The sequence below is a fragment of the Nilaparvata lugens genome, chromosome 4, assembly GCF_014356525.2.
Source record: "Nilaparvata lugens isolate BPH chromosome 4, ASM1435652v1, whole genome shotgun sequence".
In the NCBI taxonomy this organism is placed as follows: Eukaryota; Metazoa; Arthropoda; class Insecta; order Hemiptera; family Delphacidae; genus Nilaparvata; species Nilaparvata lugens.
Window position 1 is genome coordinate 59,162,004 of NC_052507.1, and position 25,684 is coordinate 59,187,687.

At 31.2% G+C, this 25,684-nt stretch overlaps 1 protein-coding gene across 3 annotated transcripts; it reads left to right on the forward strand.

The window, feature by feature from the left end:
- The first annotated feature begins 2,208 nt into the window (after nt 1–2,208).
- Nucleotides 2,209–24,380, forward strand: LOC111056976 (adenylate kinase 7). 3 transcript variants are annotated; one of them, XM_039426022.1, is made up of 17 exons: nt 2,209–2,618; nt 4,039–4,548; nt 7,639–7,795; nt 8,667–8,794; nt 9,523–9,633; nt 10,092–10,261; nt 13,913–14,003; nt 14,273–14,350; nt 15,010–15,165; nt 15,735–15,863; nt 17,427–17,668; nt 18,743–19,002; nt 19,594–19,714; nt 20,039–20,187; nt 20,934–21,070; nt 21,572–21,730; nt 24,036–24,380. In XM_039426022.1, the coding sequence occupies exons 1-17, from the start codon at nt 2,358–2,360 to the stop codon at nt 24,177–24,179; spliced, it is 3,003 nt and encodes a 1,000-aa protein (XP_039281956.1). In that variant the 5' UTR covers nt 2,209–2,357; the 3' UTR covers nt 24,180–24,380. The 3 variants fall into 3 exon arrangements, with proteins under 3 accessions (XP_039281956.1, XP_039281957.1, XP_039281958.1); XM_039426023.1 differs by lacking the exon at nt 24,036–24,380 and adding an exon at nt 23,679–23,868; XM_039426024.1 differs by lacking the exon at nt 15,010–15,165.
- The last annotated feature ends 1,304 nt before the right edge of the window (nt 24,381–25,684 follow it).

A 25,684-nucleotide genomic window follows, 5' to 3' on the forward strand; every position in this document is an offset into this window, starting at 1 on the left:
GAAGAGTAATGAATTGATTCTCCAAAAGAATTATTTGTCATGTCGTCATCAAAGGCAGTTTCAAATTACATGCTTTTCAAAAATATGAGGTGTTCTTTCGACTCAAAATATTTTTAATTTTTTATAAAATTGTTCCAAACAACGGTTTCAGCGTTTTCTTTACATTTTCTAATAACGTTTTTATATTTTTTTACTTTGGTATTGAATTTACAACGAAGCCTTCTTCCATGATCATTTATCAGTAATACAAGAAACATGTTCCAAAGCTCTTCAGTTTCAAGAATTCTAGATAGTAGAAATAGTTGCATTGGATGTGGCGATAATAATATTATTGTTGTGATTCAACAATTTTTGTGATTTAAAAGTTATTTATTCTTGATAAAGTGGTTAAATTTGATTGATGAATACCGAAAACGGCGAATGAATGACTTGTATTGAATGTATTAAGAGACTTCAGCTTGTTAGAGAAAATTTGAGTGATTATTGAATAGAAGCTTTACTAATTGAGTTTTGAACCAAAAAGTACTTAAATCTCAAATATTGGAACTGTCAATAGCTAATTACTCGGAATATTCTTCCTACTTCATAATAATTTATTATTGTAATGTTTTTGGTAGTCGAGAAGTTCATCATTATAGATTAATTTGATTTTATCTATGGAAATCAAATAAAACGAACAAATTTACCACGAAATAAATAGTGGAATGAATGTGATGTAACTGGGATAATAGAGCTCTCCCTAATTGTAAACGGAGAGTCTTTGAAAATAGATTGAATATTAGTTGACTGTCTAGAAAATTATTTCATACTATAACAATGATAAATAATAGATGTATTATTTTTATAAGAGTTAGTTATTCTGATTTTTAGTTTAGATTTAGTCATTAGCTGTAGATTTCACTTGAATGAGCACATTACAAGGGTAATTTTGTAATTAATGATCCATTGGAAATTTGTAATTTTCGTATTGCCATGAGTCATATACAACGGTATCTTGAATGTCATATTAAATATACTTATTAATATTGTACAGCAGAAATTAATATATATTATTCGATGTCAAAAATAGACAATAATTAAGATTATCTATACTCATAAAATAGGGTATCGAAACGATGATCAATGTAATTAGTTGTTTTAAAGCGCTGAGTTGACAAAGTTTTAAACTTTTGTTAAATGAACAATGTTAGACTTTTTCAAATAAACTTAAAATATATTTTCGTTGCAAGAGTTATTTTTATTCAACCATTGCATTTTGATCATTAGGCTACAGATTATAGAAGATGATAGAAGAGAATAGAGTAAGATAGAAGATTGAAAAAGTGTTAAGTTTTAATAAATTCTGAAACAAAATAAAATACAAACAGACATAATTATATATTTGTCAAATTATACAGTTTTGTTTGGTACAGGATCATGATTACATTTTCAGGTCAGCTTAACCTGTGTGGTCAGGAAACCATGGTCCTGTACCGAACGAAACGGTAGAATTTGACAATATATGTCTGTTTTTATTTCATTATGGAACCGTTCTACAACATCGACAGTGACTCAGTCGAAATTCTGAAACATATGAATGTTTTTCTCTGAAAGTTCAAACCAAATGTGATTGTAATCTTATAAGAAGGTTTAAACTTTCAAGAGCATAGAGCTCGTACTCATTCTACTATAATTCACCAAGTTTGATAGAAGTTATCTTATGAAATACGTTGTCATTTTTTCTAGATTTGAAAAGTAAATTTTTTTAGACTGACACTACATACACTCAAAGATAGTCAAAGAAGGTACCCTTTCTCATTATGTGTTTTTAAGCTAAACCTTCTCTAATAAAAGATTGAGTCAACTTTCTAAAGATTTCTATGAAAATAATTTTCAAAAAAATAGTGTATTACCGTACTATACTCTGAATAATCTTTCTTGTAGAATTTCTTACAGATTTCAATACAAGCATAAAGAACTATCACTTAATACCTCCCGTTATCTTCTCTTCGTCAGTGTCAAAATAATTTATTTCAGGCAAATTTTTATTTTTTGCTCCTTCTTGATTAAAAGCATTAAAACATAGCTCACCTTCCTTTTCCTCTACAATATTCTTCAAGTAATCTCCTCTTTAAATAGTTTTTTTCTAATGATGATAAATATTATTATAAATTCATATGATGATTTATTAACATGTGAACTCACAGCTTTAGGCCTAGTTTGATATAAACAAAACATTTTGCATATCATTCAATGTGGTTCTCAACTCCACTCTCAGAAAATCATTATTTTTTCAATTGGTTAGGAACAGTATTGAATTGAATAAATTGTATTATCAGCAAACTATCATCAACAAAATTGACTGAAAACATAAAAATATGGAAGGTGATTTGCCTGGAAACATTTTAAAAACTCCGTTAGACTCAGACCGTGATTTTTTCCTGCACGATTTTTATGCACAAGATACCAGTATCAATACAGTTATTGATTTGGACGAGTATTTCAAGTACCGCAGGAATAATGAAGATGATGATGATGGCGATGGAAACAGGGAGGCCGCTACGAAGGAAATGTTGTTTGTGCAGAACTTGGTATTCATCAACAACATTGATAGCTATAATGGAAAATACATAGCTCAGGTACGTCTTCAAGCTTAGAAATAGTAAAGAAATTAGTGAGTTCTACCTTGAAAAACATTCAACTTATCATTCAAGTATGCAATATAGTGTATCTGTAGGTTTAATGGATCTTATAATAGTATCTCGTGATAGATGAAAGTTGAGACAAATTTATTGCTTAAGTGGAACAGTAGTTAATCAATAGAAACTAATCATCTTATTATCCGAGTACTGTACCGTAGCTGTTTTCAAATGTTATTTCTAGTTATCTAAAAAACTAGTTGAACTGATGAACTGAACATTAAGCTCATCTCTAAATTCTATAATAAATTAGCTTATAAAGAAGTCAGTTTTCTTTGTTCAGCAGAAAGTTTAGGCCTATTTTTTCTAAAAAAAAATCCTTAAAAAACATAAAGTTACATTTCACTAAAGATGGTTCATTAACAAGAGAAAGCTTAAATTTCAAACTATTCCCTGTGATTGAACCCACCTAGAATTGTATGTACGGTACTCGTCCCTTCCTACCATCTATCATGCACAGAGCTCAATAGCAAGATATGTGGGCATTTTCATAAAAAATATATGAATCGCACTTAATTATGTATGAATTGAAATACAAATTGAATTCTCCAATGTTGTTTTCCATCATAAACTGCTTATTATTATATCACTTTTTTGCTATCAAAAAAGTGATATTATAGTAAAATTTTGATAGCAAAAAAGTGATGAAAATTAAATAGAAATTCTGCCAGTTTAATCAAATTTGACAAAATCAGACTGCTGATGTTCAATTCCCTTTCCCTTTTATAGACCCTTTTGATCCCTTTTATGGACCTATTTAAATAAATGCTAAAAATACTAATTGGTCTTGTTTTCTAATATGGCTTGTTATCTAGATAGATGAGAAGAGATAGAGGTTTTCCAAAATCTACAATGCTATTCCGGAAATACAGCGCTATTTATAAGCAATTAGCCAAACACAATCATATTGAATGCCTAACAACCAATAACAAATGAATCAAATCTATTGTAGTAAATTAGCTGGGAAACTTCTAATGAAACATTTTTTTCAAACACAGCCTTATAGTTTATTGTATCAAAATAGTCTTGTTGATTGATATTGGAAATAATTTTTATGATTTGTACAGTTTATTGTCTTTTTTCAAAAGTGATACGGTATCAATTCCATCCATATTTCTATTGTTCTCATCAGTTATATCACCATAATGTATGTGTAAGAAAGGGCCGGCTGCGCCTTAACCCCTCTCCTATGTAAAAAATAAAGGTAGCGATTCTATTCTACTCTATAATACAAATTTTATTTTTTTTCTCAGTATGATGAATTGATTCACATTCCAGTTGCTTTCATTTGAATCACATAACTTCAATTATTATTCTATCAACTCATTCATTTTTGCAAAATTTTCAATTCACATTTCAGTTACTACCAAAGTTAGAAGAAACATACGCAGATCAATTTAAAATTGATAACGAGGACAGTTTGCAAAGATCGATCATATCTTCAATGACTGGAGAAGACTTTGAAGAAAATTTACCACCAGACAATAAAGAACAAGAAGCAGAACAACAAGAGAAGAGATCAAGCCTCAAAAGCTCTCTACCCTACCAAATTGAACATTTGGAAGATATGAATGACCCTTTCAATGAGTACGAATACATGGACGCATTGTATTCCATGTATGATGTTGGAAAACTGACAACATTGGAATATGCTGAGCTGTTACAATTTGAGACAGACGCTGAGCGCTTGGCGTTTTTGGAGAGTAAATTTTCGAAATTGAAGCGGAAGGAGAACGGTATTGATAAGATTGATGGTAATGAAAATGATGATATTTCTAAAAAAACAATAGAAGCGGATAAGAAAAAGATCAAGCAGCCATTTGGTGATGAATTGAAGTTCATTGCTACTTTGAAGGATCCAGTAAATAAAGTAAGTATGAGTTGATAATTATTCAATTGTGTTCTAGTATCAATAAATGAATATTATAAACTATGCTTTTATGCTTTTTATGTTTTTTACTCCGGAGCAAAGCTCAGTGTCCCAATATGAATCGATGATATATCAGAATAATAATAATGATTAAAACAGGAGACACAAGACATAAAACGATTGAAAACACTAAGAAACCTCCGAAAATTACCTTTTCTAATGTGAGTTTCTAAAGCTGCGTTTACACCAAAGTTATTAACAAAATGTTAATAACTTAATCCTTATAGGTTCCATTAGATTGAACTTAACTTATCATACACATGATGATCATATAAATTTGTCAAGTTCCGTTTAATCTAATAGAATCTATAAGGATTAAGTTATTGACATTTTGTTAATAACTTTGATGTAAACGCGGCTTGTGTTTTTAATCTATTTATGTCTTGTGTCTTCTGTTTTAATTTATATTACAAACTTTAAAATGACTTCTGTTATGTGCTAAAAATAATAATAGGTATATTCAAGTGCTCAATTAATACCAAAAAGCATTATTCCACCATAATTTATTCAGCCTAACTAAAATATTGTATAGCCTACTGAAAACTTCATGACTAGACTCGATATTGAGTTACTAATGTATGAAATATTCAGGTACAAAAGCATTTATTATAGCCTATATGTGTATAATGATGAGTTTAAAGTTTTCCTCATTTACAGTAAAGAAATAAAAAAATTTGAAAATTGAAATTTCATAGACTTTTACAAGTAGGCTACTTGGAGCCTAGAATAAAATACTAGAATAATTTATAATAATCTCATATTGAAGACTCTTCTCAGTTTGGCTTGGTATTTATTTATTGATGTGATTGGAGTTCTAGATTTTATTGTTTTTAATGATTAGTATACAATTAACTTTTTTGGAAATTGAACGAGGAAGTGATTGTATTCACAATAATTTATGAAGGAGATCTTGCTATTATTTCAGTAGAACTTATACCTTTTCATATCTCAGTTTCCTCTGTTGTTACCAATCACGTGGTAGCAATGATTGAATTTAAAGCGGAAAGATAATTTGATGAGTAACTTGTGACCTGTGTTATTTCATCACCTGTTCAGATCGTCATACTTCTGATTAAGTTATAAATAACAACATAGCCAACAAATTTGGGAATTCAAAATAATTATTATTTTCAAGTATAAGTAGACCTTCTCAGTATGAAAAAAATCTATGCTTTTTTAGACATTATCAAAAATTACATTGAAATTGAGTTTATGGTAATTCAATGTTTGAATTGGATGAAATTTCTTAGTTCTTCTGGATGTGTTTAGAGTTCTAAATTAAATAGCTAGAAAGGTTCATTGAATTAAATATCTTAAAAATATCTTATCTTCTTCGCGTCTTGGGCTCCAGAATTATCTTCCTTTCCAGGAGTTGAATTCTTTTCAACTTCCGAATGATTTATCTTCAAAGTATTTTTACCCTGAACAACAGTCACAGATTTTTTACTAGTTCCAGCTTTACTCTTGTTAGAAGTATTGGGTTTTAAATTCCACCTAGAATTTTGCTCTAAATTTTTGACAAAAAATGTCTTCAAATGCAACAGAAGTGTCCGGAGATCCAAATGTGGGGGATGATGAAACTGAGAATACTGAGGAAACTACCGCCTCACCTACACAAACAAACAAGAATTGTGACTGTCAATGTACTGCGGCTAAAAGTAAGCAGGAGGCCTCCTCATCTATCAAACTCATCCCCATTTCATACAACACGTTTTTTGGGCCATGTTTGGATGATCTGATTCTTGATATACTAAACCTGCTGTACGGATTAGCAGAAAGATTTGGGTTGATGAAAAAACCAGAAAATAATGTAGTGAAGAAGAAGGAAAAAGAAGAGGAAGAAAAAGAAGGAGAACCAGGGACAAGTCAGGAAGTGGACAAAAAGGATAACGATGCAGACATCGTTGAGTGGTTACACGATGAGTTTGTGAAATTGGCGGACGATTTGAAAGCCGCCAATGAGTGTAATGCGCCAACAAATATGTGTTGCTGTGGAGAAGGCAACAGAAGCGATTTAGTTGCTTTGCAAGCTAGGAAGAATGTTTTGAATCAATTGGCGGAAGTGCTGGATAGGAGAAATAATTAAAAAGGATCTAAAGAGGTTTCAAGGTAGATTTCAAAATTCTATAGTGGAGAATTGTAGGAATTTTGTTAGAAAAATAAAAATGTGATCTTAAATAATAGGCCAACGGATTTTTCCCCTTAGAACCAGAATTAAAGGTTTAATATAAAAACGTTTAGTAAGCTCTAAATTACCGTAATTGAATTCTTATTATGATAAACTGATGATAGTTCTCTGTTTTTGAAAAACAAGTTTTATCAATTTTGGAACAGCATAACAGTTTTAATAAAAGGACGAATAGAATGAGTGAGCCTCAAATATTAATATGAAAAAGTTTAGTAAGCTAGTTCTGAATTAATTGAATTCTTATTATAATAAACTCATAATAGATCTTTGTTTTTGGACAAACAGATTTTATTGATTGTGGAACAGCATAACATTTCTCATAAAAGTACTTGAGGACAAATGGAATGAGTAAGCTTCAAATATTTAATATGTTTAAACTCAAATGTAATAAGAAAATCTGTAATATTAATCAATAAATGAATTATTAGTTCCATCAAAAGTTGAACCAAAATATGTGTTTATCATTGACTGGAAAAATAATGAAAACTCAAGTGTTGAAAAATCAAGGTTTGAGCATGATACTGAATGAGGGAATTATTTCAGTAAACCTTTTTTTAATTACCAATGAAAGAATGCTTTAGAATTTGTTAAACCTATTTTATTCAGAATTGATTCAATTTGGGAATGTAAAAATCCCCCCCCATAAAACTTGCAAATTATTATATTAACTGTGTTACCGTATATTTAATTTAAAGTGTTTAAAAAATATTTCCCACAAATTTCTTAAATTATTATCAGTTTGCGATTATAGTGTTTGTCATTAGATATATGTTTCAACGAAAGAATAAAGAGCAATATTGCATCAATGTATATTTTTTCACGAAACCCAATTCATTTTCAAGGAAGCAGTAACATCTTTACCAAACGTTCTAGAGGTTGTAAATAAGGATGAGTCAGACAGAAAGGAGTTCAAAGATACCGTATCAAAATGTGGAGTTTTTATTATTGATATCTCAGACTGTCACGGAGAAGTGGAAGTAGCCAGGTCTATTCTGAATGGTAGGATTGCAATTATATATAGATAAACAATTATAATATTTTATTCCTAATTATATTTGACACGAGAATTCCCATATATTTTTATAGTATCTTCTCTTGATGTATGCTATCTCTTCTCTATGATAATATTCATTCATCCATTTATTCTTCATTTTATTAACAGTCACAAATCATACACAACTTTGATTGAGAGAAGCAATGATTCTAGACCTTTGAGCTCGAAAATTTGTATTTTTTATTTATTTATTGAACAAACTCAAATCATTCACAATGATTGGGAGACGACTTAGCTAAACCTCGTCCCTCTTCGGAATTTCAATAATAAACATTTTTTGTAAAGTTCCAAGTCTCAAATGATTTTACTCATCATGAAATTATTATTAAAACATTTCAAAAGAAAAAAATGGAAACTTTGTCATTTTCTAGATTTCTTTATTTATCATACTCTTGATATCTGACCAACTAGTTGTAGATTTTCCATTGATATATTGGTTAAATTTAATTGTTTCACTTCAAATAGCAATGGAAGTTAACGGTGTTTACATGAGGGAGAATCTAAGTTTGGACAAAGAATAAATAAATAAAAATAGCTTTAAAAATGAATAAAATTTTAATTTATTTGATATTTATTTTTAAAACCTGACGATGGTGTGAGCATTTGAACTAGTACTAGTTATAATTTGTATTTTTATTCTATTATTTATTTATTTCAAAGGGTATGATAATTCTATCTTATAAATAGAATGAAATATTATCAATTTTATTTAAGCAAGCAGTTAGTGTCTACTGGAAATACAGACTTTTTTAAACAGTGTTAAATTCAACATTCAACATTGATTATTTCTTGAACTATTTTTTTTCGATTTTTTAGTAATCATGAGCCGACTGCAAAGTATTAAGGAATGGTCTCCAAAGAAATTTGAAGAGATGAGTGACACTGTAACGTTTATCTTGATATCAACACTAATGACTTGGTCAGAGACGCCACCACTTGATCCTGTGAGTGATTTAGTTTTCAGACAAAATAATATTCGACCTAATAGATAAATATTCAATAGAATAAGATGGAATAAATAGAAATCGTGAATACATAATTATTTCATAATGAATCAATCAGAACGATTCCAGTAGTTTTACAATAACATTCTGATGGACTGCCGAAGCATGCTTGGCAAACTTATTTTCTGTCATAAAAATACAACTTTTGGAGTCATTTTCCCATTTCAGCTGCCTATCAACTCCTAACTCCTAACTTGCCTATTATTAAGACAATAAAATCAATACCATCTATAGTCACAATATCTATCAATTTGAAAAAATATTTAAAAACTCTGTTTCATATTAACTTGCAATTATTATGATCGAAAAATTCAATTTATTTCATCCGTAGGCTATGTAAATGATATATATTGGATGCTGCTTTTAGATTGATCTTCTTCAAATACTGTACCGTATTCATATTTATACTTATAAATATTTGCAATCATATTTATTCCCTTGAACGAATATTGAATAATTTATTATTCAAATTATTTTTTGTAAATTTCCATCAGAAATCTAATATAAGTGTGGATACTTCAAAGTCATGAAATAAATAATCAAATATTCTTCATATCAAAGAAAATATCCGAAATCAGCTTACTATCCATATTTTTTTATATTTTGTATGCTATTTTGATAATTATTTTTATAATTTTTATAGTTTAATACGATTGTTGTGCTTGTAGGAAGAGCCGGATGAACCGCTGACTGAGAAAATGTTCACAAAGCGGAGGTATCATCCAAACTATCTCGACCATTACAACTTGGAAAGAGAAGTCCTTGCAGCTGCTAAAAGGGTTTGTAGGCCTATACTGTCTTTTTAATTTATATTCTTCTCCACTTCTATATAAAACCAAGCTACGAGGAGATATGATTTACAGTATGAGAATTGAAAATATGATAATATAGCCTATTATAGAAAATCACTATAGTAACCTTTATTAAATCGTAAATTTTTATATAAGTTCGGTATTCATGCCATTTTCAAGTGTGAAAATGAATTATTATTTTGCGGTGACAGATATTCGTATGAATATAATGGATACAAGTGGGCCTACCTATCCATTCATTCATAATAAACGTACAAATATTATATTATCAGTTTCCTCAATATTTCAATAACAAATAACACAAGACAATGCAGGAGAACTGAAAAGTATAATTCGAAGAATAAAAGTTATTCCTTCAAAGTTTTATTGCGAAATGTAGAGCTTACACAGATTGGTAGGATATGAAAAGAGTGTTTTGTTCCCAGATGCAAGGAAAATTCAATGCTGTAATTATTTCTGCCGGAGTAATATACGGGTATGAGCAGAGCACTCTTCATTATCTGTTCAAGTCAGCCTGGTTGGATGAAGGAAGTTTGCCAGTTTTTGGTAGGGGATCAAATCCCATTCCTTTGATTCATATTGATGATCTCACAAAGTGAGTATGGTGTTGGACACATTTTAGATTTAAAATTAATAAAAAATAATAATAGTTAGGTGATGATTCATGAGAGCACCTTCATTGTGATAGGACTCTGATTATAAATAACGTATTTTTCTAAGTAATAACGCTTATTGCTTTTGAATCATTATATTCGCTTATACAAGAAAGAATAGAAGGCCAAATTTATTCATAATTTCAAGTTTTTTACCTCATTCTGTGTAATAATGTCCACCCCACCCTCTTCTTCTGAATCAAAGGATATTTTCAATTCAAATTCAATCAGTTTAGCTGAGATTGCCAATTTTTGTCCAACTCCAGGACGCTAATTGATTCTTGTATCTGAAGAGAGAAATATTAGGTAAATATTCTAATACGGTATGACTGTATTAATAGGAAGAGCCGGATGAACCGCTGTCTGAGAAATGTTCACAAAGCGGAGGTATCATCCAAACTATCTCGACCATTACAACTTGGAAAGAGAAGTCCTTGCAGCTGCTAAAAGGGTTTGTAGGCCTATACTGTCTTTTTAATTTATATTCTTCTCCACTTTTATATAAAACCAAGCTACGAGGAGATATTATGATTTATAGTATGAGAATCGAAAATATGATAATGTAGCCTATTATAGAAAATCACTGTAGTAACCTTTGTTAAATCGTAAATTTTTATATAAGTTCGGTATTCATGCCATTTTCAAGTGTGAAAATGAATTATTATTTTGCGGTGACAGATATTCGAATGAATATGATAGATACAAGTGGGACTACCTATTCATTCATTCATTCATTCATGATAAACTTACAAATATCATATGATCAGTTTCCTTAATATTTCAATACTGAATCAAGTGGGACTACCTATTCATTCATTCATGATAAACTTACAAATATCATATGATCAGTTTCCTTAATATTTCAATACTGAATCAAGTGGGACTACCTATTCATTCATTCATGATAAACTTACAAATATCATATGATCAGTTTCCTTAATATTTCAGTACTGAATCAAGTGGGACTACCTATTCATTCATTCATGATAAACTTACAAATATCATATGATCAGTTTCCTTAATATTTCAATACTGAATCAAGTGGGACTACCTATTCATTCATTCATGATAAACTTACAAATATCATATGATCAGTTTCCTTAATATTTCAATAGCAAATAACACAAGACAATGCAGGAAAACTGAAAAGTATAATTCGAAGAATAAAAGTTATTCATTCAAAATTCTATTGCGAAATGTAGAGCTTACACAGATTGGAAGGATATGAAAAGAGTGTTTTGTTCCCAGATGCAAGGAAAATTCAATGCTGTCATTATTTCTGCCGGAGTAATATACGGGTATGAGCAGAGCACTCTTCATTATCTGTTCAAGTCAGCCTGGTTGGATGAAGGAAGTTTGCCAGTTTTTGGTAGGGGATCAATCCCATACCTTTGATTCATATTGATGACCTCACAAAGTGAGTATGGTGTTGGACACATTTTAGATTTTAAATTAATTAAAAAAATATATATATATAGTTAGGTGATGATCCATGAGAGCACCTTCATTGTGATAGGACTCTAATTATAAATAACGTTTTTTACTTTCCTTGCCCTACTACCATAGGTAAGGAAGTATTGCTTTCCAAAAAAAATTAAGGTACCCAATTTCAAGTTTTCTATACGTTTCAAGGTCCCCTGAGTCCAAAAACATGATTTTTGGGTATTGGTCTGTGTGTGTGTATGTGTGTGTGTGTGTGTGTGTGTTGTGTGTGTGTGTGTGTGTGTGTGTGTGTGTGTGTTGTGTGTGTGTGTGTATGTGTGTATGTCTGTGAACACGATAACTCCATTCCTAATTAACCGATCGACTTGAAATTTTAAACTTAAGGTCCTTATACCATGAGGACCCGACAATAAGAAATTCAATAAAATTCAATTCAAGATGGCGGAAAAAATGGCGGATAATTACTAAAAAACCATGTTTTTCACGTTTGTCTCGAAAATGGCTCTAACGATTTTCTTCAAATTTATATCATGGATAGCTATTTATAAGCCCTATCAACTGGCATAAGTCTCATTTCAGAGAAAATTTCAGGAGCTCCGTGATATTCTTGAGAAAAATGGCGGAAAATGACTAAAAAACCATGTTTTTCACGGTTTTCTCGAAAACGGCTCCAACGATTTTCTTCAAATTTATACCATGGATAGCCATTCATAAGCCTATCAACTGGCATGAGTCTCATTTTTGGGAAAATTCCAGGAGCTCCGTAATATTTTTGAGAAAAATGGCGGATAATGACTAAAAAGCCATGTTTTTTACGGTTTTCTCGGAAACGGCTCTAACGATTTTCTTCAAATTTTTACCATGGATAGCTATTTATAAGCCCTATCAACTGACATGAGTCTCATTTCTGAGAAAATTGCAGGAGCTCCGTAATATTCTTGAGAAAAATGACAGTTACTAAAAAACCATGTTTTTTTACGATTTTCTCAAAAACGGCTCTAATGATTTTTTTCAAATCCATACCCTGTATAGTTATTTATTAGCTCTATCAACAGCAATGAATCTTTCTCCTGGGGTACTAATGGGGGGTCCACCCAATCCTTGAGAAATGGACTTTGTAACCTCCTTCTCGTGCATGAGATAGGTAGGTACACGGTTTTTTACTTTTTCTTCTTCCATATACCGTGGGTACGGTAGATAGAGCAGTTTATAAAAAGAACACAGTCTTAGTCAAGATATTTCATCTGTAGAACAGCTGTTTTGACGAATTTCAAAAAAATCATCTAATTTCACAATTTACATAAAGGAAAAAGTACTCTGAAAACAATTTATTGTATATACACATATACAGTAGTCTGATCGTTGTTGCAAATATGTTGCCGTCAATCGTCATTTTGTTATCCCCCTAAATTATTCTCGTTTGATAATGAGGCTTATAGTTCAATGAGCAAGGAAAGTTGTGTGAGTGCACCACACCAGATTTATTTCTAAGTAATAACGCTTATTGCTTTTGAATCATTATATTCGCTTATACAAGAAAGAATAGAAGGCCAAATTAATTCATAATTTCAAGTTTTTTATCTCATTCTGTGTAATAATGTCTACCCCTACCCTTCTTCTGAATCTAAGGATATTTTCAATTCAAATTCAATCAGTTTAGCTGAGATTGCCAATTTTTGTCCAACTCCAGGACGCTAATTGATTCTTGAGTTGTGTATCTGAAGAGAGAATATTAGGTAAATATTCTAATACGGTATGACTGTATTAATAGCAAGATCCACAGGTATCTGATACCAATACACATTGAACAGAGAGTGGCGCACATGGGAGCGAGGCGATGTGGCACTCCATTCAATAAGAGTGTGTGTACAGTGCACACACAGCGGTGAGGCGTTCCGCGTCCTGCGGTCCACGTTCTTTCTAATACAATTATTCGATCATACAAGAACAAAAATAGTGTAACATCAATGATAGTGCAAGGAGAATAACAGGTTGAAATGTGCAAGATATTCTTAGATGTGAAATAGCATAGCTAAAAGAACCAAAATATCATTCTATTTATAATATTAACTAATTACTAATGCAATGAATTCACAATCATAAATTCGAGCACGTGCTTCAAAATTTTCATAAATATCTACTTTTTCCAGAATAATTCATTTCTTGATGCATAATAATCGAATCAGTAAATTTGTATTTGCTGTTGAAAGTGTGGCTCCAACTCTAAAAGAAATAACTAAGGTGAGTTTTGATTATAGAAAACATTGGTATATTTGAATAGCTTATCATTCAAAACATATAATCCAATATCCCATACATAGTTTCTCATCTTGAGTAATTTTATCTTCTATTCCTGATAATGGAATAAGAATGATTCCTCATCCAAGATTCCGTATTTGCTTTTTTATGCTTAAGCCTGATTTTTTTCGCTATTGTATATAGTCATAAACTTTCTTAATTTTCATTTTCATCTCCATTCGTGAAAAATATTTATACTCTCTTGTTCTCAGGCAGTGAGCAGTACACTTGGATCAAGTAAAATAAAACGAGTAACTGAAGATTTAGTATTTAGAATTTCTGAAATATCTGTGAGTATAGACAGTGTATCTCTTTAAGCATGATATTGGTTCTCTTTTTTCGATTGATAATGAGAAAAATCAAAATTGTAATGTATTGTACGGTATGTGTTTAGCATTATATATTGTTTGCAAGACACAATATAATTCTAATAGATAAATGATCTACTAACCATATACGATACAGAATTATTGCAACACAAAATAATAATTGGAATTGTATTGTTTACTCATTGCAATATACTTATCTATGTTTACTAGTCTATTCATCTATTCAATATTATATGAAAAATATGCCAATTAAATTCTTTCAGAGCTACCTACATTTTTGTAGTCAATGTTCAAGCCTAGGCTATAACAATATTTTTTAGTTTCTACTTCTACAATAATAATTATAGGACTATTTCATAAATAATATTGATGACGTACGGTATTACTTGATCAATCATTATTCTATTGACTATAATCATCGAGTAACTAGGGATGAATTTTGATCATGATGTAGGTAGTGAAGTTAGTTTATGCTATGATATTAATAGACAAGATGAATTTTTAATATTTCAAGAAAAGTATGTTTTAAACTGTATCCAATGCATACGGTAGCTATAACAAATCATTCTCTATCTGAAATCAATTTAGTCATCACAGTCTATTCTATTAATTTCCTGCAGCAAGAAGCCTATGAAAAATTACTGACCAAATTGAACGTTGAATCTGCGTTAGTAGGTGATGACAAAGAGATTTCAATCGAATTCAAATATCCAACCGGTTTTATTGACGCTATCAAAACAGAGGTTGAAACTTTCAAGAAGTGTAGGGGCTTGAAAGTGAGTAATCTATTCTTTCAGTAGGTATTGTACTTTTCATTTATCAAGAGTAGATTAGAAGTAAATTTCATAAATATTTTGTAAGTTCTTCTTTTATATAAAAATAATAGGCTACCAGTAAGTTGGGTAATTTCTATACGATCTGTTGTGTCATGAATAAAAATATATCTCCTCAAAGTTTCGTTCATCCTTGCTGATTCTAGATGTTTGAACAAATTTTCACATTGAAAAACCTACAGTCATCAACTTATAGAATTTGGTATTGAAATTTTAAAACTAAATCATGTACTAATTAATTAGTTTTCTGAATAAAAAAAAAATTAAAATACTAATTTTCATGTAGGCCTGGACTCATTACATTCATTCAATGATTAATAATACTGAGGGTGATGCCCACATAAGCTCTTAGGCTTGTGCGTGGGTAATGAGTGAGAGGGATGATGATGAAAGATGACGATTACTTTTTAGGTAGTCGGGATCGATGGATATCGTCTCCTCTGAAAGACGGGGAGGCTGTATCTATGATAATTATTATTTATTTTCAATTCTGATGCTAATGTATTTTTCAGGCAATAAAATTATTGGTGTTAGGCCCACCGGGCTGCGGAAGAACGAAGGTTTGTAGGGCTCTGAGCAATTACTACAAAATTAATTACTTGAGCGCTGAAACAGCGGTGGAAATGTACAAACAAAAATTGGTAAGTTTTTGAAAATTGATTAACTTTATCACAAATTCCTTAAAATTTATCTGAACTTTCTATGAATATACATAGCATTCATTATTCTAAAGTTATATTGGAATTATTATAACATTATTACCCTACAGGATTTCTCAAGCCGTGTCCACACTGAACAAATGTTCGACATACATGTTCGGCAAACATGTTTGTTGAGGAGCTCAGGGACAAACATTTTAAAAGTTTGGACAATCATTGTTTGTCAAACAAAAAAATAACTGTTTTTCCAAACATTGTCAGTGTTCACAGCTGTAAAACATAAAACATGTTCTTCCCACTTACAAATATTTTGTTTGGTGACGCGTCCACACTGGCCACGGGAAAACATTGTTTGTCAAACGTAATAACATTTGCCAAAACTTTTTCAACAAAAATGTTTGTAGAATATTTGTTCAGTGTGGACACGGCTTTTGGTAAGTTATTATTTCACTATATCAAAACAAAACACCCAATCAGAATAAATCAATCCATCTTGCATCACAATACTGTATTATAACCGCAGGCATCACATTATATTTACTTCATCTAATTCATACCATTATTTATAATTAACATAATCACAAATCATAATAAACAATATTAGTATAAAGGACTCGCCACACAAGATCGCCAGTACCGCCGAGGTAGTACCGCTGGTGGTAGTTTCTCGGCTGAGCACGCCACACCGAAAAACGTCGCTAGCGGTAGTCTCCGAGTAGTGAGTCTAGTAGTGGGGGGTGAGACGTAAGTTGCGTTGTGTTGCAAGGAGGAGAGGTGCGCATGCGCTACCTCTTCGCGCCTGCCATGTATTCAGGTTGAGCGCGCCACACTGAGCTCGCTTTGTCCGCCGTACTACCTCTCAGCGAATTTTGTTGAATCGCCTAGCAGGCGGTCGTAGGTGGTAGTGCGCCGTACTACGCCGCGGTAGCGAGCTCGGTGTGGCGCAAGCAACCTGAATACATGGCTAGCGATTTTAAAAACTTCGCTACCGCCGCGGTAGCGAGCTTGGTGTGGCGTGCCCTAAATGATTATCCATTCTCTTATTTTCTAATATATATTAGAATGCATTAAAAATGAATCTCTCATGCTAGTTATATTAAGGCCTACTGTAATCATAAAATAGCTCCAATCAGATTAAAACACTGTCTTAATCAATGAGTTGAGCTGATTGTTGTTGTATTCCAGTCCCATCAAATAATTTATAATAATATTTTTACCATTTTTTATTCACTGAAACTCCATTGTGATTCATCCAATTATAGTATAAATGTACGTCTCCTTTATACATAGTCTGGGTGGGTGAACAACAGAAAAAAATAAAATGCAGTCAATATATTTTTTTCAATAATTAGAAAGCTGGCATCTTCGAAATATAAGTTTAAGATAATAACAGGTTTTAAAAGAAATTTCAAACCAGCAGTTTTCGTTCGCCAATGTCCCAACTACATGAGAGTCTCTTTTATCATTCAATTTTAGCAAATTTTTATGTACGGTACTGAATCCATGCATAACATTTCAATGGTTTATTGTTGTTTCCGTTCACAGCAAGCCACAATAAACGAAATCGAACTTTCAAGATTGGAGAGAGAAGTTAAGAAATCAGTCGATAATGAAGTGACACAAGAAGAGGAAGACGAATCTGTTGAGAACGAAGAAGAATCAATAGACAAAGAGGTGGATGAAGAGGAGGAAGAAGAAATGCTACAAAAAGCCAAGAGCAAACTTGCTGCAATAAATGATAGTCTAGCTTTGAACAATGGTCAACTGGATGGTGATAAATTAGCCAAGTGAGTTTGTTTTTATGTCATAGGCTGGTTTCAATGAAAAAAGTTCATCAGGTATTGAGAATATAAAATAATGAAATACCGTGATGAAATTTATTCCTTTTTACAAAAGCATAGAAAACTACATGATACAATATCAAAAACCTTCTCTATAGGCCTTGAAGTGCATTGACAATCACAAGAAACATATTGTAGGCAATATAAATTGGCAATTCTGGAGAGAACCATGCAAACCTCAAGATACTTCATGAATTTTCAAAATAGAAGTAAAAATAATATTTTTCGACATTTTTTTGTGAAGTCATGAGCCAAGAACATTAAAAAATGAGCTTAACATTAATTTATAAGAGGCTAAGTAATTGGTCAAAATTTGTCATTGTCGTATCTATATTTATAAACTTATTATCAGAGACGATCAATATGAAAGGCTGAAACATTCGATAATCTCCATGAATATGTCTCTTTTCTGTTTATTAGGGCTACTTGTAATATAGATAGAAATACAATTCTCAGGACCCTTTTTGAATTATCTTATCACAATAAAATAACATCTTAACATGTTTACTTGAAAATGGCATGAATGTCCAAGTTGTGATAAAATAATTCAAAAAGTGTACTGAAATTGGTATTTTTATTTATCTTCATGAATATGTATAGCACAGCAGTATGCTTTTTCAGAGTATTGTTTATCATATTTATTATTGTATAGCCTATGTTTTGAATTTCATTTTATGTTGTATGGAGTTCGATTGAACTAATTGCATTCTATTCTATTGTGTTTTATGTGTTGTATTGTATCGTGTTGTGCTGTTTTTTGCTATAAATTATTGTATAACTGTATGTATTATTTTGTGTGCTATAAGTTATGATGTGTTGTTGTTTTTTGGATGCTAAGATGATGTATTGATGTAGGCTATAGGCCAATCCACTAAAAACAATATTCATTTTATATTAGGCCTACATATATTGACGTGATAGAGTTGAAAGAGCAATAGTGAAATACTTACAATATGAATAATTAACCACATTATAGATTATAACTAATGGTCAAACTTCATTTCAACTGCATGATTTCAGAATCATGAAGGAAATTCTTCTGACAACAGCTTGTCAAAACCAGGGATATGTCCTGGATGGATTCCCAGAAACGCTCAAACAAACTAAGATTCTATTCAGTAGTCCACAAAGTGGAGATTCAGAAGAAGATGAAGAGGAAGGCGATGAGGATGATGAATCTGAGGAGAAAGAAGATGATGAAGAGGGGAATTCGGGTTCTTTGGAAGACTTTGATATTGATGATGTACCAAAGAGAAAATTCAACAAGAAAACGGTTCCCAGTGAGTATCAGCATAATACACGGTTATTTCCAACATGGCCGGCTTCAATACAGTCGTAGTGTATTTTTAGAGTACCTATTGTAGCACAGGATACAGCATAGAAGTTTTTCATAGAATTATAGAAGTTTTCTCTGCTAGTAGGTTTATAATAATATACAGTGAGAGCGTATATTTCAAGGCATCTTCAATAGTAGTGTAATAATTGGAAAGTTTCAAGGAATACGAGCTCAATTACTTCATATTTTTATTTTTTAAATTAAGAATAATTATATTGTCTCATAACCCACTTTTTCATAATCTTTTGATCATCATTCTAGAATTTTCACTCAAATCAGCAAGAATTTAGCAGAAGCTGCATTTATTGTAGGCTACTCTCAAACTCAAAAATGAAGTTTTTATTAAAATAAGAAGAATAAGTGAAAAGATATTGATTATTCATATTTCACGATCAATCATGATTTTAATAATTTTCATTGAATTTTATAAAACAATAAAACTCAATTCTTGAATGATTCTCGCAAATATCGTAAGATTAGTTGTCTCTTTCCATTTAAAAAAAATAATTTTTCATAAAATGTATTATTTTCACAGATGAGGTTTTCTGCTTGGAAGCGAGTGATGATTTTCTTTATCAGACTCTACTCAGAAATTCTGAAGATGAAAACCAAGAACTCTCAGAAAAAGACATAGTACAACAAGTTTCAACATACAGGTTGGCCAGTTCAGGCATGACACAGTTCTATAGCCACTACAGAATTTAAAATAAATTATAACTTTCTAAAAATGTAATCTTGGACACAGCACCTAAAAATTCGGAAGAAAAAAAGCAAAATGATTACCATATTATTTTATCTACCAATATTATTACATCATTTGTCATTTGTATCGTAAATAAATAGAATTTCCAATACAAGGAAATTGATCTGCTGGTCTTTCAACTCCAATTGCCTTTCTGAACTAAACTCTTAATAATCAAAATTACTGACTTTATTCGAATTGATTCTCCTAAGAACTCATTTTATGATTTTTTCCACAGGGAAATGAATGCTGATAACGGCATTCTACTGTTCTTTGATGAACTGGAGATCTATCCTCATATCTTGAATATAGAGAATGACATAACACCCAATATGTGTGTGGTTACTAGAAAATTGATGACATTGATTGGGAAAACTGCAAACTACGGTGAACATAATATTAGTTCATTCATTCCAATATTGTATAACATAGTTGAAAAATGATATCATGCTGAAGTCTAAATCCTCAACATATTCTTTGGTCGGCATGATACCAGAATTAATTTGGGATTGATTTGTGAATATTCAAAATTATTTTATAAGCTATTAAAGGCAATCTCTTTACAACTATATAAATTTGAATGGAGTTCCACTATATATTCAAATCAGTGTTCTACTTTCAATTTCACACATCTTAGTGAATTTTATGAGAAGAGACCTTATAAGATAATCCATCATTTTATCTACAGCATCATCTGACTTGTTATTGCTCATAGAACTCAAAATTGAAATTATATGTGTCTTATTACTTTAAATTATTGTTGCAATTATTTTCTATGCAGTTGATATTGTGTGCCTAATGAATATATAATCCAATAGGAACAATTATAAAACTACATTCATCATCTCATATAGATATAAAAGAGGAGTTTTATAATTTTTACGGTACCTAATAATTTCAGTTAATATTAGAACATTAATAATTCTTATAAAACATAAATAATTCTACACAATACGATGATAGTTTATTAAAAATATGCGATTCTGATTGTTATCAAACTTAAACAAGCTAATAAAAACAATATAAAAACGTTTATTACCCTTTTATTAAAAACTTTAAACTTTTTTTATTTGAATCAAGTAGCCCATATAAGCGAAGTGGTTTTAAACAAGCTAATATTTTTCATTCTCTAGAATCAGAAACTCTAGAACAATTACTAAAAGCAAGCAGAGAAGCACAGCTAAAACAAAGAGAGGAAATAAAACAAGCCAAAGATCACGAATTTAAAAAACTCAAAGATGATTTGATCAGAGAGAAATTGGAGAGATGGGTAAGTATTGATTGTTGAGAAATGTGTAATTTGGACTTGAATTGGGTTACATAAACCAGGATCAACATTTTCATCATTTATACTTCATCCTACAAGATTGCAGTAAGTTCATCAATCTTCTTTATTGCATCTCAGTATGAAAAACACCTTGGCTTACTATTCTATAGGAAGAAAAACTCCTTCTTGACTTTTAAGGAATCACATCTATTTTAAAAGTATAATTAATGCACACGGTAGCTATACGATATCATTGGAAAATAAGAGAATTGCATCAAACAATTATACATATTTTAAGTTATACGTTTAATCATATTTTAAAATAATGCATTCTTGTTGAATTTATTCATTGATCAGGTCAAGCAATAGTCTGCACAGTATGAATGGATGGAACCAAGAGTAATCAAGTACATGATTATATATTAAAGTAGGTACAGTATATTAAACATTCAATAAAATTTAAAATTAATATTATTTAGAGATGAACTTTTCTATTTCTTGAAGGCTGCTGATGTGGATAGAATGAAAGAAGAAGAGGAAGAAATACTCATCAAAGAAAGTTTGCCTGCCAGACATTACCTCATGAAGTTTGTACTTCCCACTCTGACTAAAGGACTGATAGAGGTTGCAAGAGTGAAACCCAACGATCCAATTGATTATTTAGTAAGTCACTAATTTTTACTTAAAATTCTCACACACGATTATTATTGGAACTTGAATTTATTCTTCAAATGTATTTTCTCAACCACCAAAGTAGAGTTTAAACAACAAGAATTAAAACATGAACATGAGTTTACTAATCAAATCCAGAACCGTCGACCGGGGTGACTTTGTCTTTGGTTTATTTGTCTTGGGGAAAAATATTCAAATCAGTTTATCTCCGATCTCTGTTATCCGAAATTGATGTTTAACATAGATTGCCGTAGCCCTGATCATTATCGAGGTTCTACAATCGATATCTTGTCGATTAGTTCTTGTATATTAGTTGTGTTGAGGTTGTGGAAGAAATTAAACGTAGATGCAATCATATGTATTTATTGTGGATCAAACATTATTTGTATTATAACACATACTCAATTTAATATAATGCCATATTAATGGAAGAGACACTGTCCAGCTCAAACATTATTAGAAAAAACAAAGAATAAGAATAATAACAGCTGTTGTTACAGAGCATAGAACAAAAATATACTAGAGTATCAACTTGCTGGATTAGAATATTAAGTTACATTCCAACAAGTTGAATTATCGACATAGAACCAAACTACTTGTTTCATCTTGTGATTTCGTTTGTCGGAAAACTTCCTATTAGAAAACTTATTTCTAAAAGACTTATGATATCGGTGAGTAAGCTTACATATTATTTTGGCCTTCTTATTATATTTCAATTGGTATGTATATAATACCCATAGTTGAACTGGTTAGGGTTCTATTACTAGTTAAATACAACGAGGTCACTTCTAGGTTAAACTTGGGATGACTTTGTCCGCCAGTATAAAAATTGTGATATACAGGATATGATGCAAATACAATTCAAAATATAATGTATTCTACCTAAAACAAAATATTGACCTTGCTTGAGATTAATACGATCTTAATATTCATTTTAGCTGATTCTGCAGCTGGAGCCAACATATGCCTCGACGGTAAAAAAGATCTTTAGGCCTATGCAGCAGAAACTGAAATATTTTCAAAAAATAATTTGTAATTTTTTGAAGTAGATTTCATTTGTTTTCAATGTCATTATTCATTTTTAAGGTTAATAGTTGGTTTTACTTTGTCTAACTCTTGAAAATGAACATTTTTCCATATATTTTTCAAAGTGAGACAAAGTCACCCCAACCCCTGGTTGACATTGTCTCTTAATTTCAAAAAATATATCTTTGTTGAAGTGGGGCGATATATGAACTTTTTATAATGAAAAATACTCTTCAAACATTGCAGAATCCAAAAAAATATTACGAGAGATTTTTTTAAACTCAATTATTGATTGTCATCGTTTTAAAATCTCAACTCCCCAAAATTGGAACAGTCACCCCGGTTTACCGGTACCTGTAATAAATTTAAGTAATCAATTACTTAGGTCAAGACGATTTGATATTATTTCACTCACAATGAATGGGTACCGTGAATATTGCAAACGATGAAAAAATTGCTTCAAAAAGTACACATTTATAAATTGCACTAGATGAAGAACAAAGTTAATATTGAAATTAAATATTGTAAAATTGCAATGTATGGAGTGAAATAGGGATATGATGTTCGAAGATACCGTAATAATATTATTGCAAAGAAATAAAAATCTAATTACCCTCTTTTTAAAATAAAGCGATTTAGAAATTAAAATGTTTTTCAAAAAATTGAATAAAGTAAACATTTTTTAAAAATAGGGTACTCAGATTTTTATTTCCTGATATTCAAGAGTTGCCCTAACAAAATAGAAGGGTGATATAATTGCTCCTGGTTTCATCCAAAATAATTATTAAAAACTATCTCAGCTAAGAAGCTCTGTATTTTTATGTTATTATCTATGTGAAATATGGATTCTTGATTTTTACTGTTTATCTACGAACACTTGCATTGGAAATTATGACCGATTCATATTTTACAGGCAGAATACATTTTTACAAATAATGAAGATCATAGAAACTTCTACAAAATCGTTCAAAAAGCTCAGTTTGAAGCAATGAAGACATCTGGAACAATGCAAGATTCCATAATGAGTTAGATAGTTGTGATTGATTTAACAATGTTTTAGTGCAACTACGGTTACTTTCCATTCAAACCTCTTCAGTTCCAATAATTCCTCGTCCCATCATTAGTAGAGGAATATGACTATTTTATAATGTATAGCTTTAAACATATTTTCATGCTGAGCATAATAATTAACCGGTAATCATTTGAATGTTTTGATAATAAAAGCATTTTTTGTTTCAATACGAATTGTTTGATTGTATTACTTTTTCAGGCTGAATACCTTTTTGAGAAATATCCAGAGGGTAAAACATTTGTGCAGAAGTATATGCCATCCGAGGATGAAACTCAACAATTGATAGATAAACTGTACGATTTCAAGAAATTTTTGAATACTCAAGAAGGGAGAAAAGTGTAGAACTGTAACAAGAATTTATCTTTCCTGATGAAACAATGAGAAAAATTATAATTGCAATATTTCTGTTGACGTTTACTAGGTACTACAATTTTGGCAAATTATTACAAAGCCAACATATATCATGTGTCATGAACTCCCTATCTTGACATCTTGATTTGTATATTGACCAGTCTGTTGGCCTAAATATAATAAATTAAGGACATGTCCAACATAATGTAATTTGATCATGATTTGTAAATTCAGAGGAATGGTGAGCTGCGAATGAGTAAACTGAGTAATTTTGTTTCTTATGATATTGAAAGTCTTCAGTTACCTATACTTGTATTATTGCTCTAAGTGAATTTTCCCACTACAACTATGATTGTCTACTAAAAGTTAACTAGAATAATAAATACATTCTGATATGGAAGACAGTGACATGACTCTATGAAGAACATGGCTTTATTATTATGAAGAGAACTTGACTGTTCAAAACATATGAAAATTGAACGAGTGTAGCGAGCTCTTACTGATGACTAGAGAGTTGAGTTGTCCTTGCAGTGGGTTTGTTCGACGATAATTTCCAAAACCTCTCATCAATCAACTTGAAATAATATTTTCAACACATCTTCTTTGAACCAATCGAACAGATTGAGCAATAACCCACAAATTAACAACGACTCGTGGCTTTTGTCATAATAGGAACTCACTTTGCTCATACGGTGGGGCTCTGTCAGGAAATTTTACATCACTGAATAGATGGTGGGACGTTTATAAGGTGGTTCTCTATCATTTGATATAAAAAATCTATTGAATTTGGCAAATACTATTATCAGGCTCTTTGTATAGTTGCTCAACATAAGGATTAGTTGAATATCTAATATTTCACCTTTGAACCCCTCTCCTCCACAAAACATAAAAATACTGTCCATAGCCCATATGCCATCGGCCATTTCAAAAACACTAAAGATAAGCCCATATTTTTGAGCTTTACCTTGGCTTTACTCTATAGGAGTGTAGTTTTTTGTTAGTCAATTCAAATTTCAAACATAGCTGGATGAAACCTAACCTACATCAAACGAATTCAAACTAGTGATGGGCGATTGTGAAGTGTTACTATCGAACACTTCGATAGTTTTTGCCTAACGATTGTTTCGATAGTTGCTGAAACGAATGAATACTATCGAAAAACACTTCGGATTCCTTAACGAAGTGTGTTTTTCGATAGTAAGCCTCTCGTTATCGTTTCATTAAGCTGGCCACTGACGAGCGTTCCAACAAGCCAAATGGCACGGTAGCGTGCCATTGGAACGACGTGAATGGTGAATCGCGCTCGTATTTTGGTGGAGCGACGAGGCTCGATGGAATTCCAACCGGTTGAAAATCCATCGCGCCACGCCAAACCTACGTCACTCCAACTCCTCGTGAATGGGGAATCTCGATGGCATGCTGGAACGACGGAACGACCGTGAATGTGGAAACCTGTGGGTTGTCCCGTCTCAGTGCGTGTCAGACCGTTGACTTGG

What these genes read in the sequence shown, in the direction of transcription:
- LOC111056976 (XM_039426022.1), top strand. Translation starts at nt 2,358, where the DNA reads ATGGAAGGTGATTTGCCTGGAAACATTTTAAAAACTCCGTTAGACTCA. An exon ending in AGCCAGGTCTATTCTGAATG is followed by an intron (nt 7,796 to 8,666) that starts GTAGGATTGCAA and finishes TCGATTTTTTAG; the next exon opens with TAATCATGAGCCGACTGCAA. An exon ending in GAGAGAAATTGGAGAGATGG is followed by an intron (nt 21,071 to 21,571) that starts GTAAGTATTGAT and finishes TATTTCTTGAAG; the next exon opens with GCTGCTGATGTGGATAGAAT.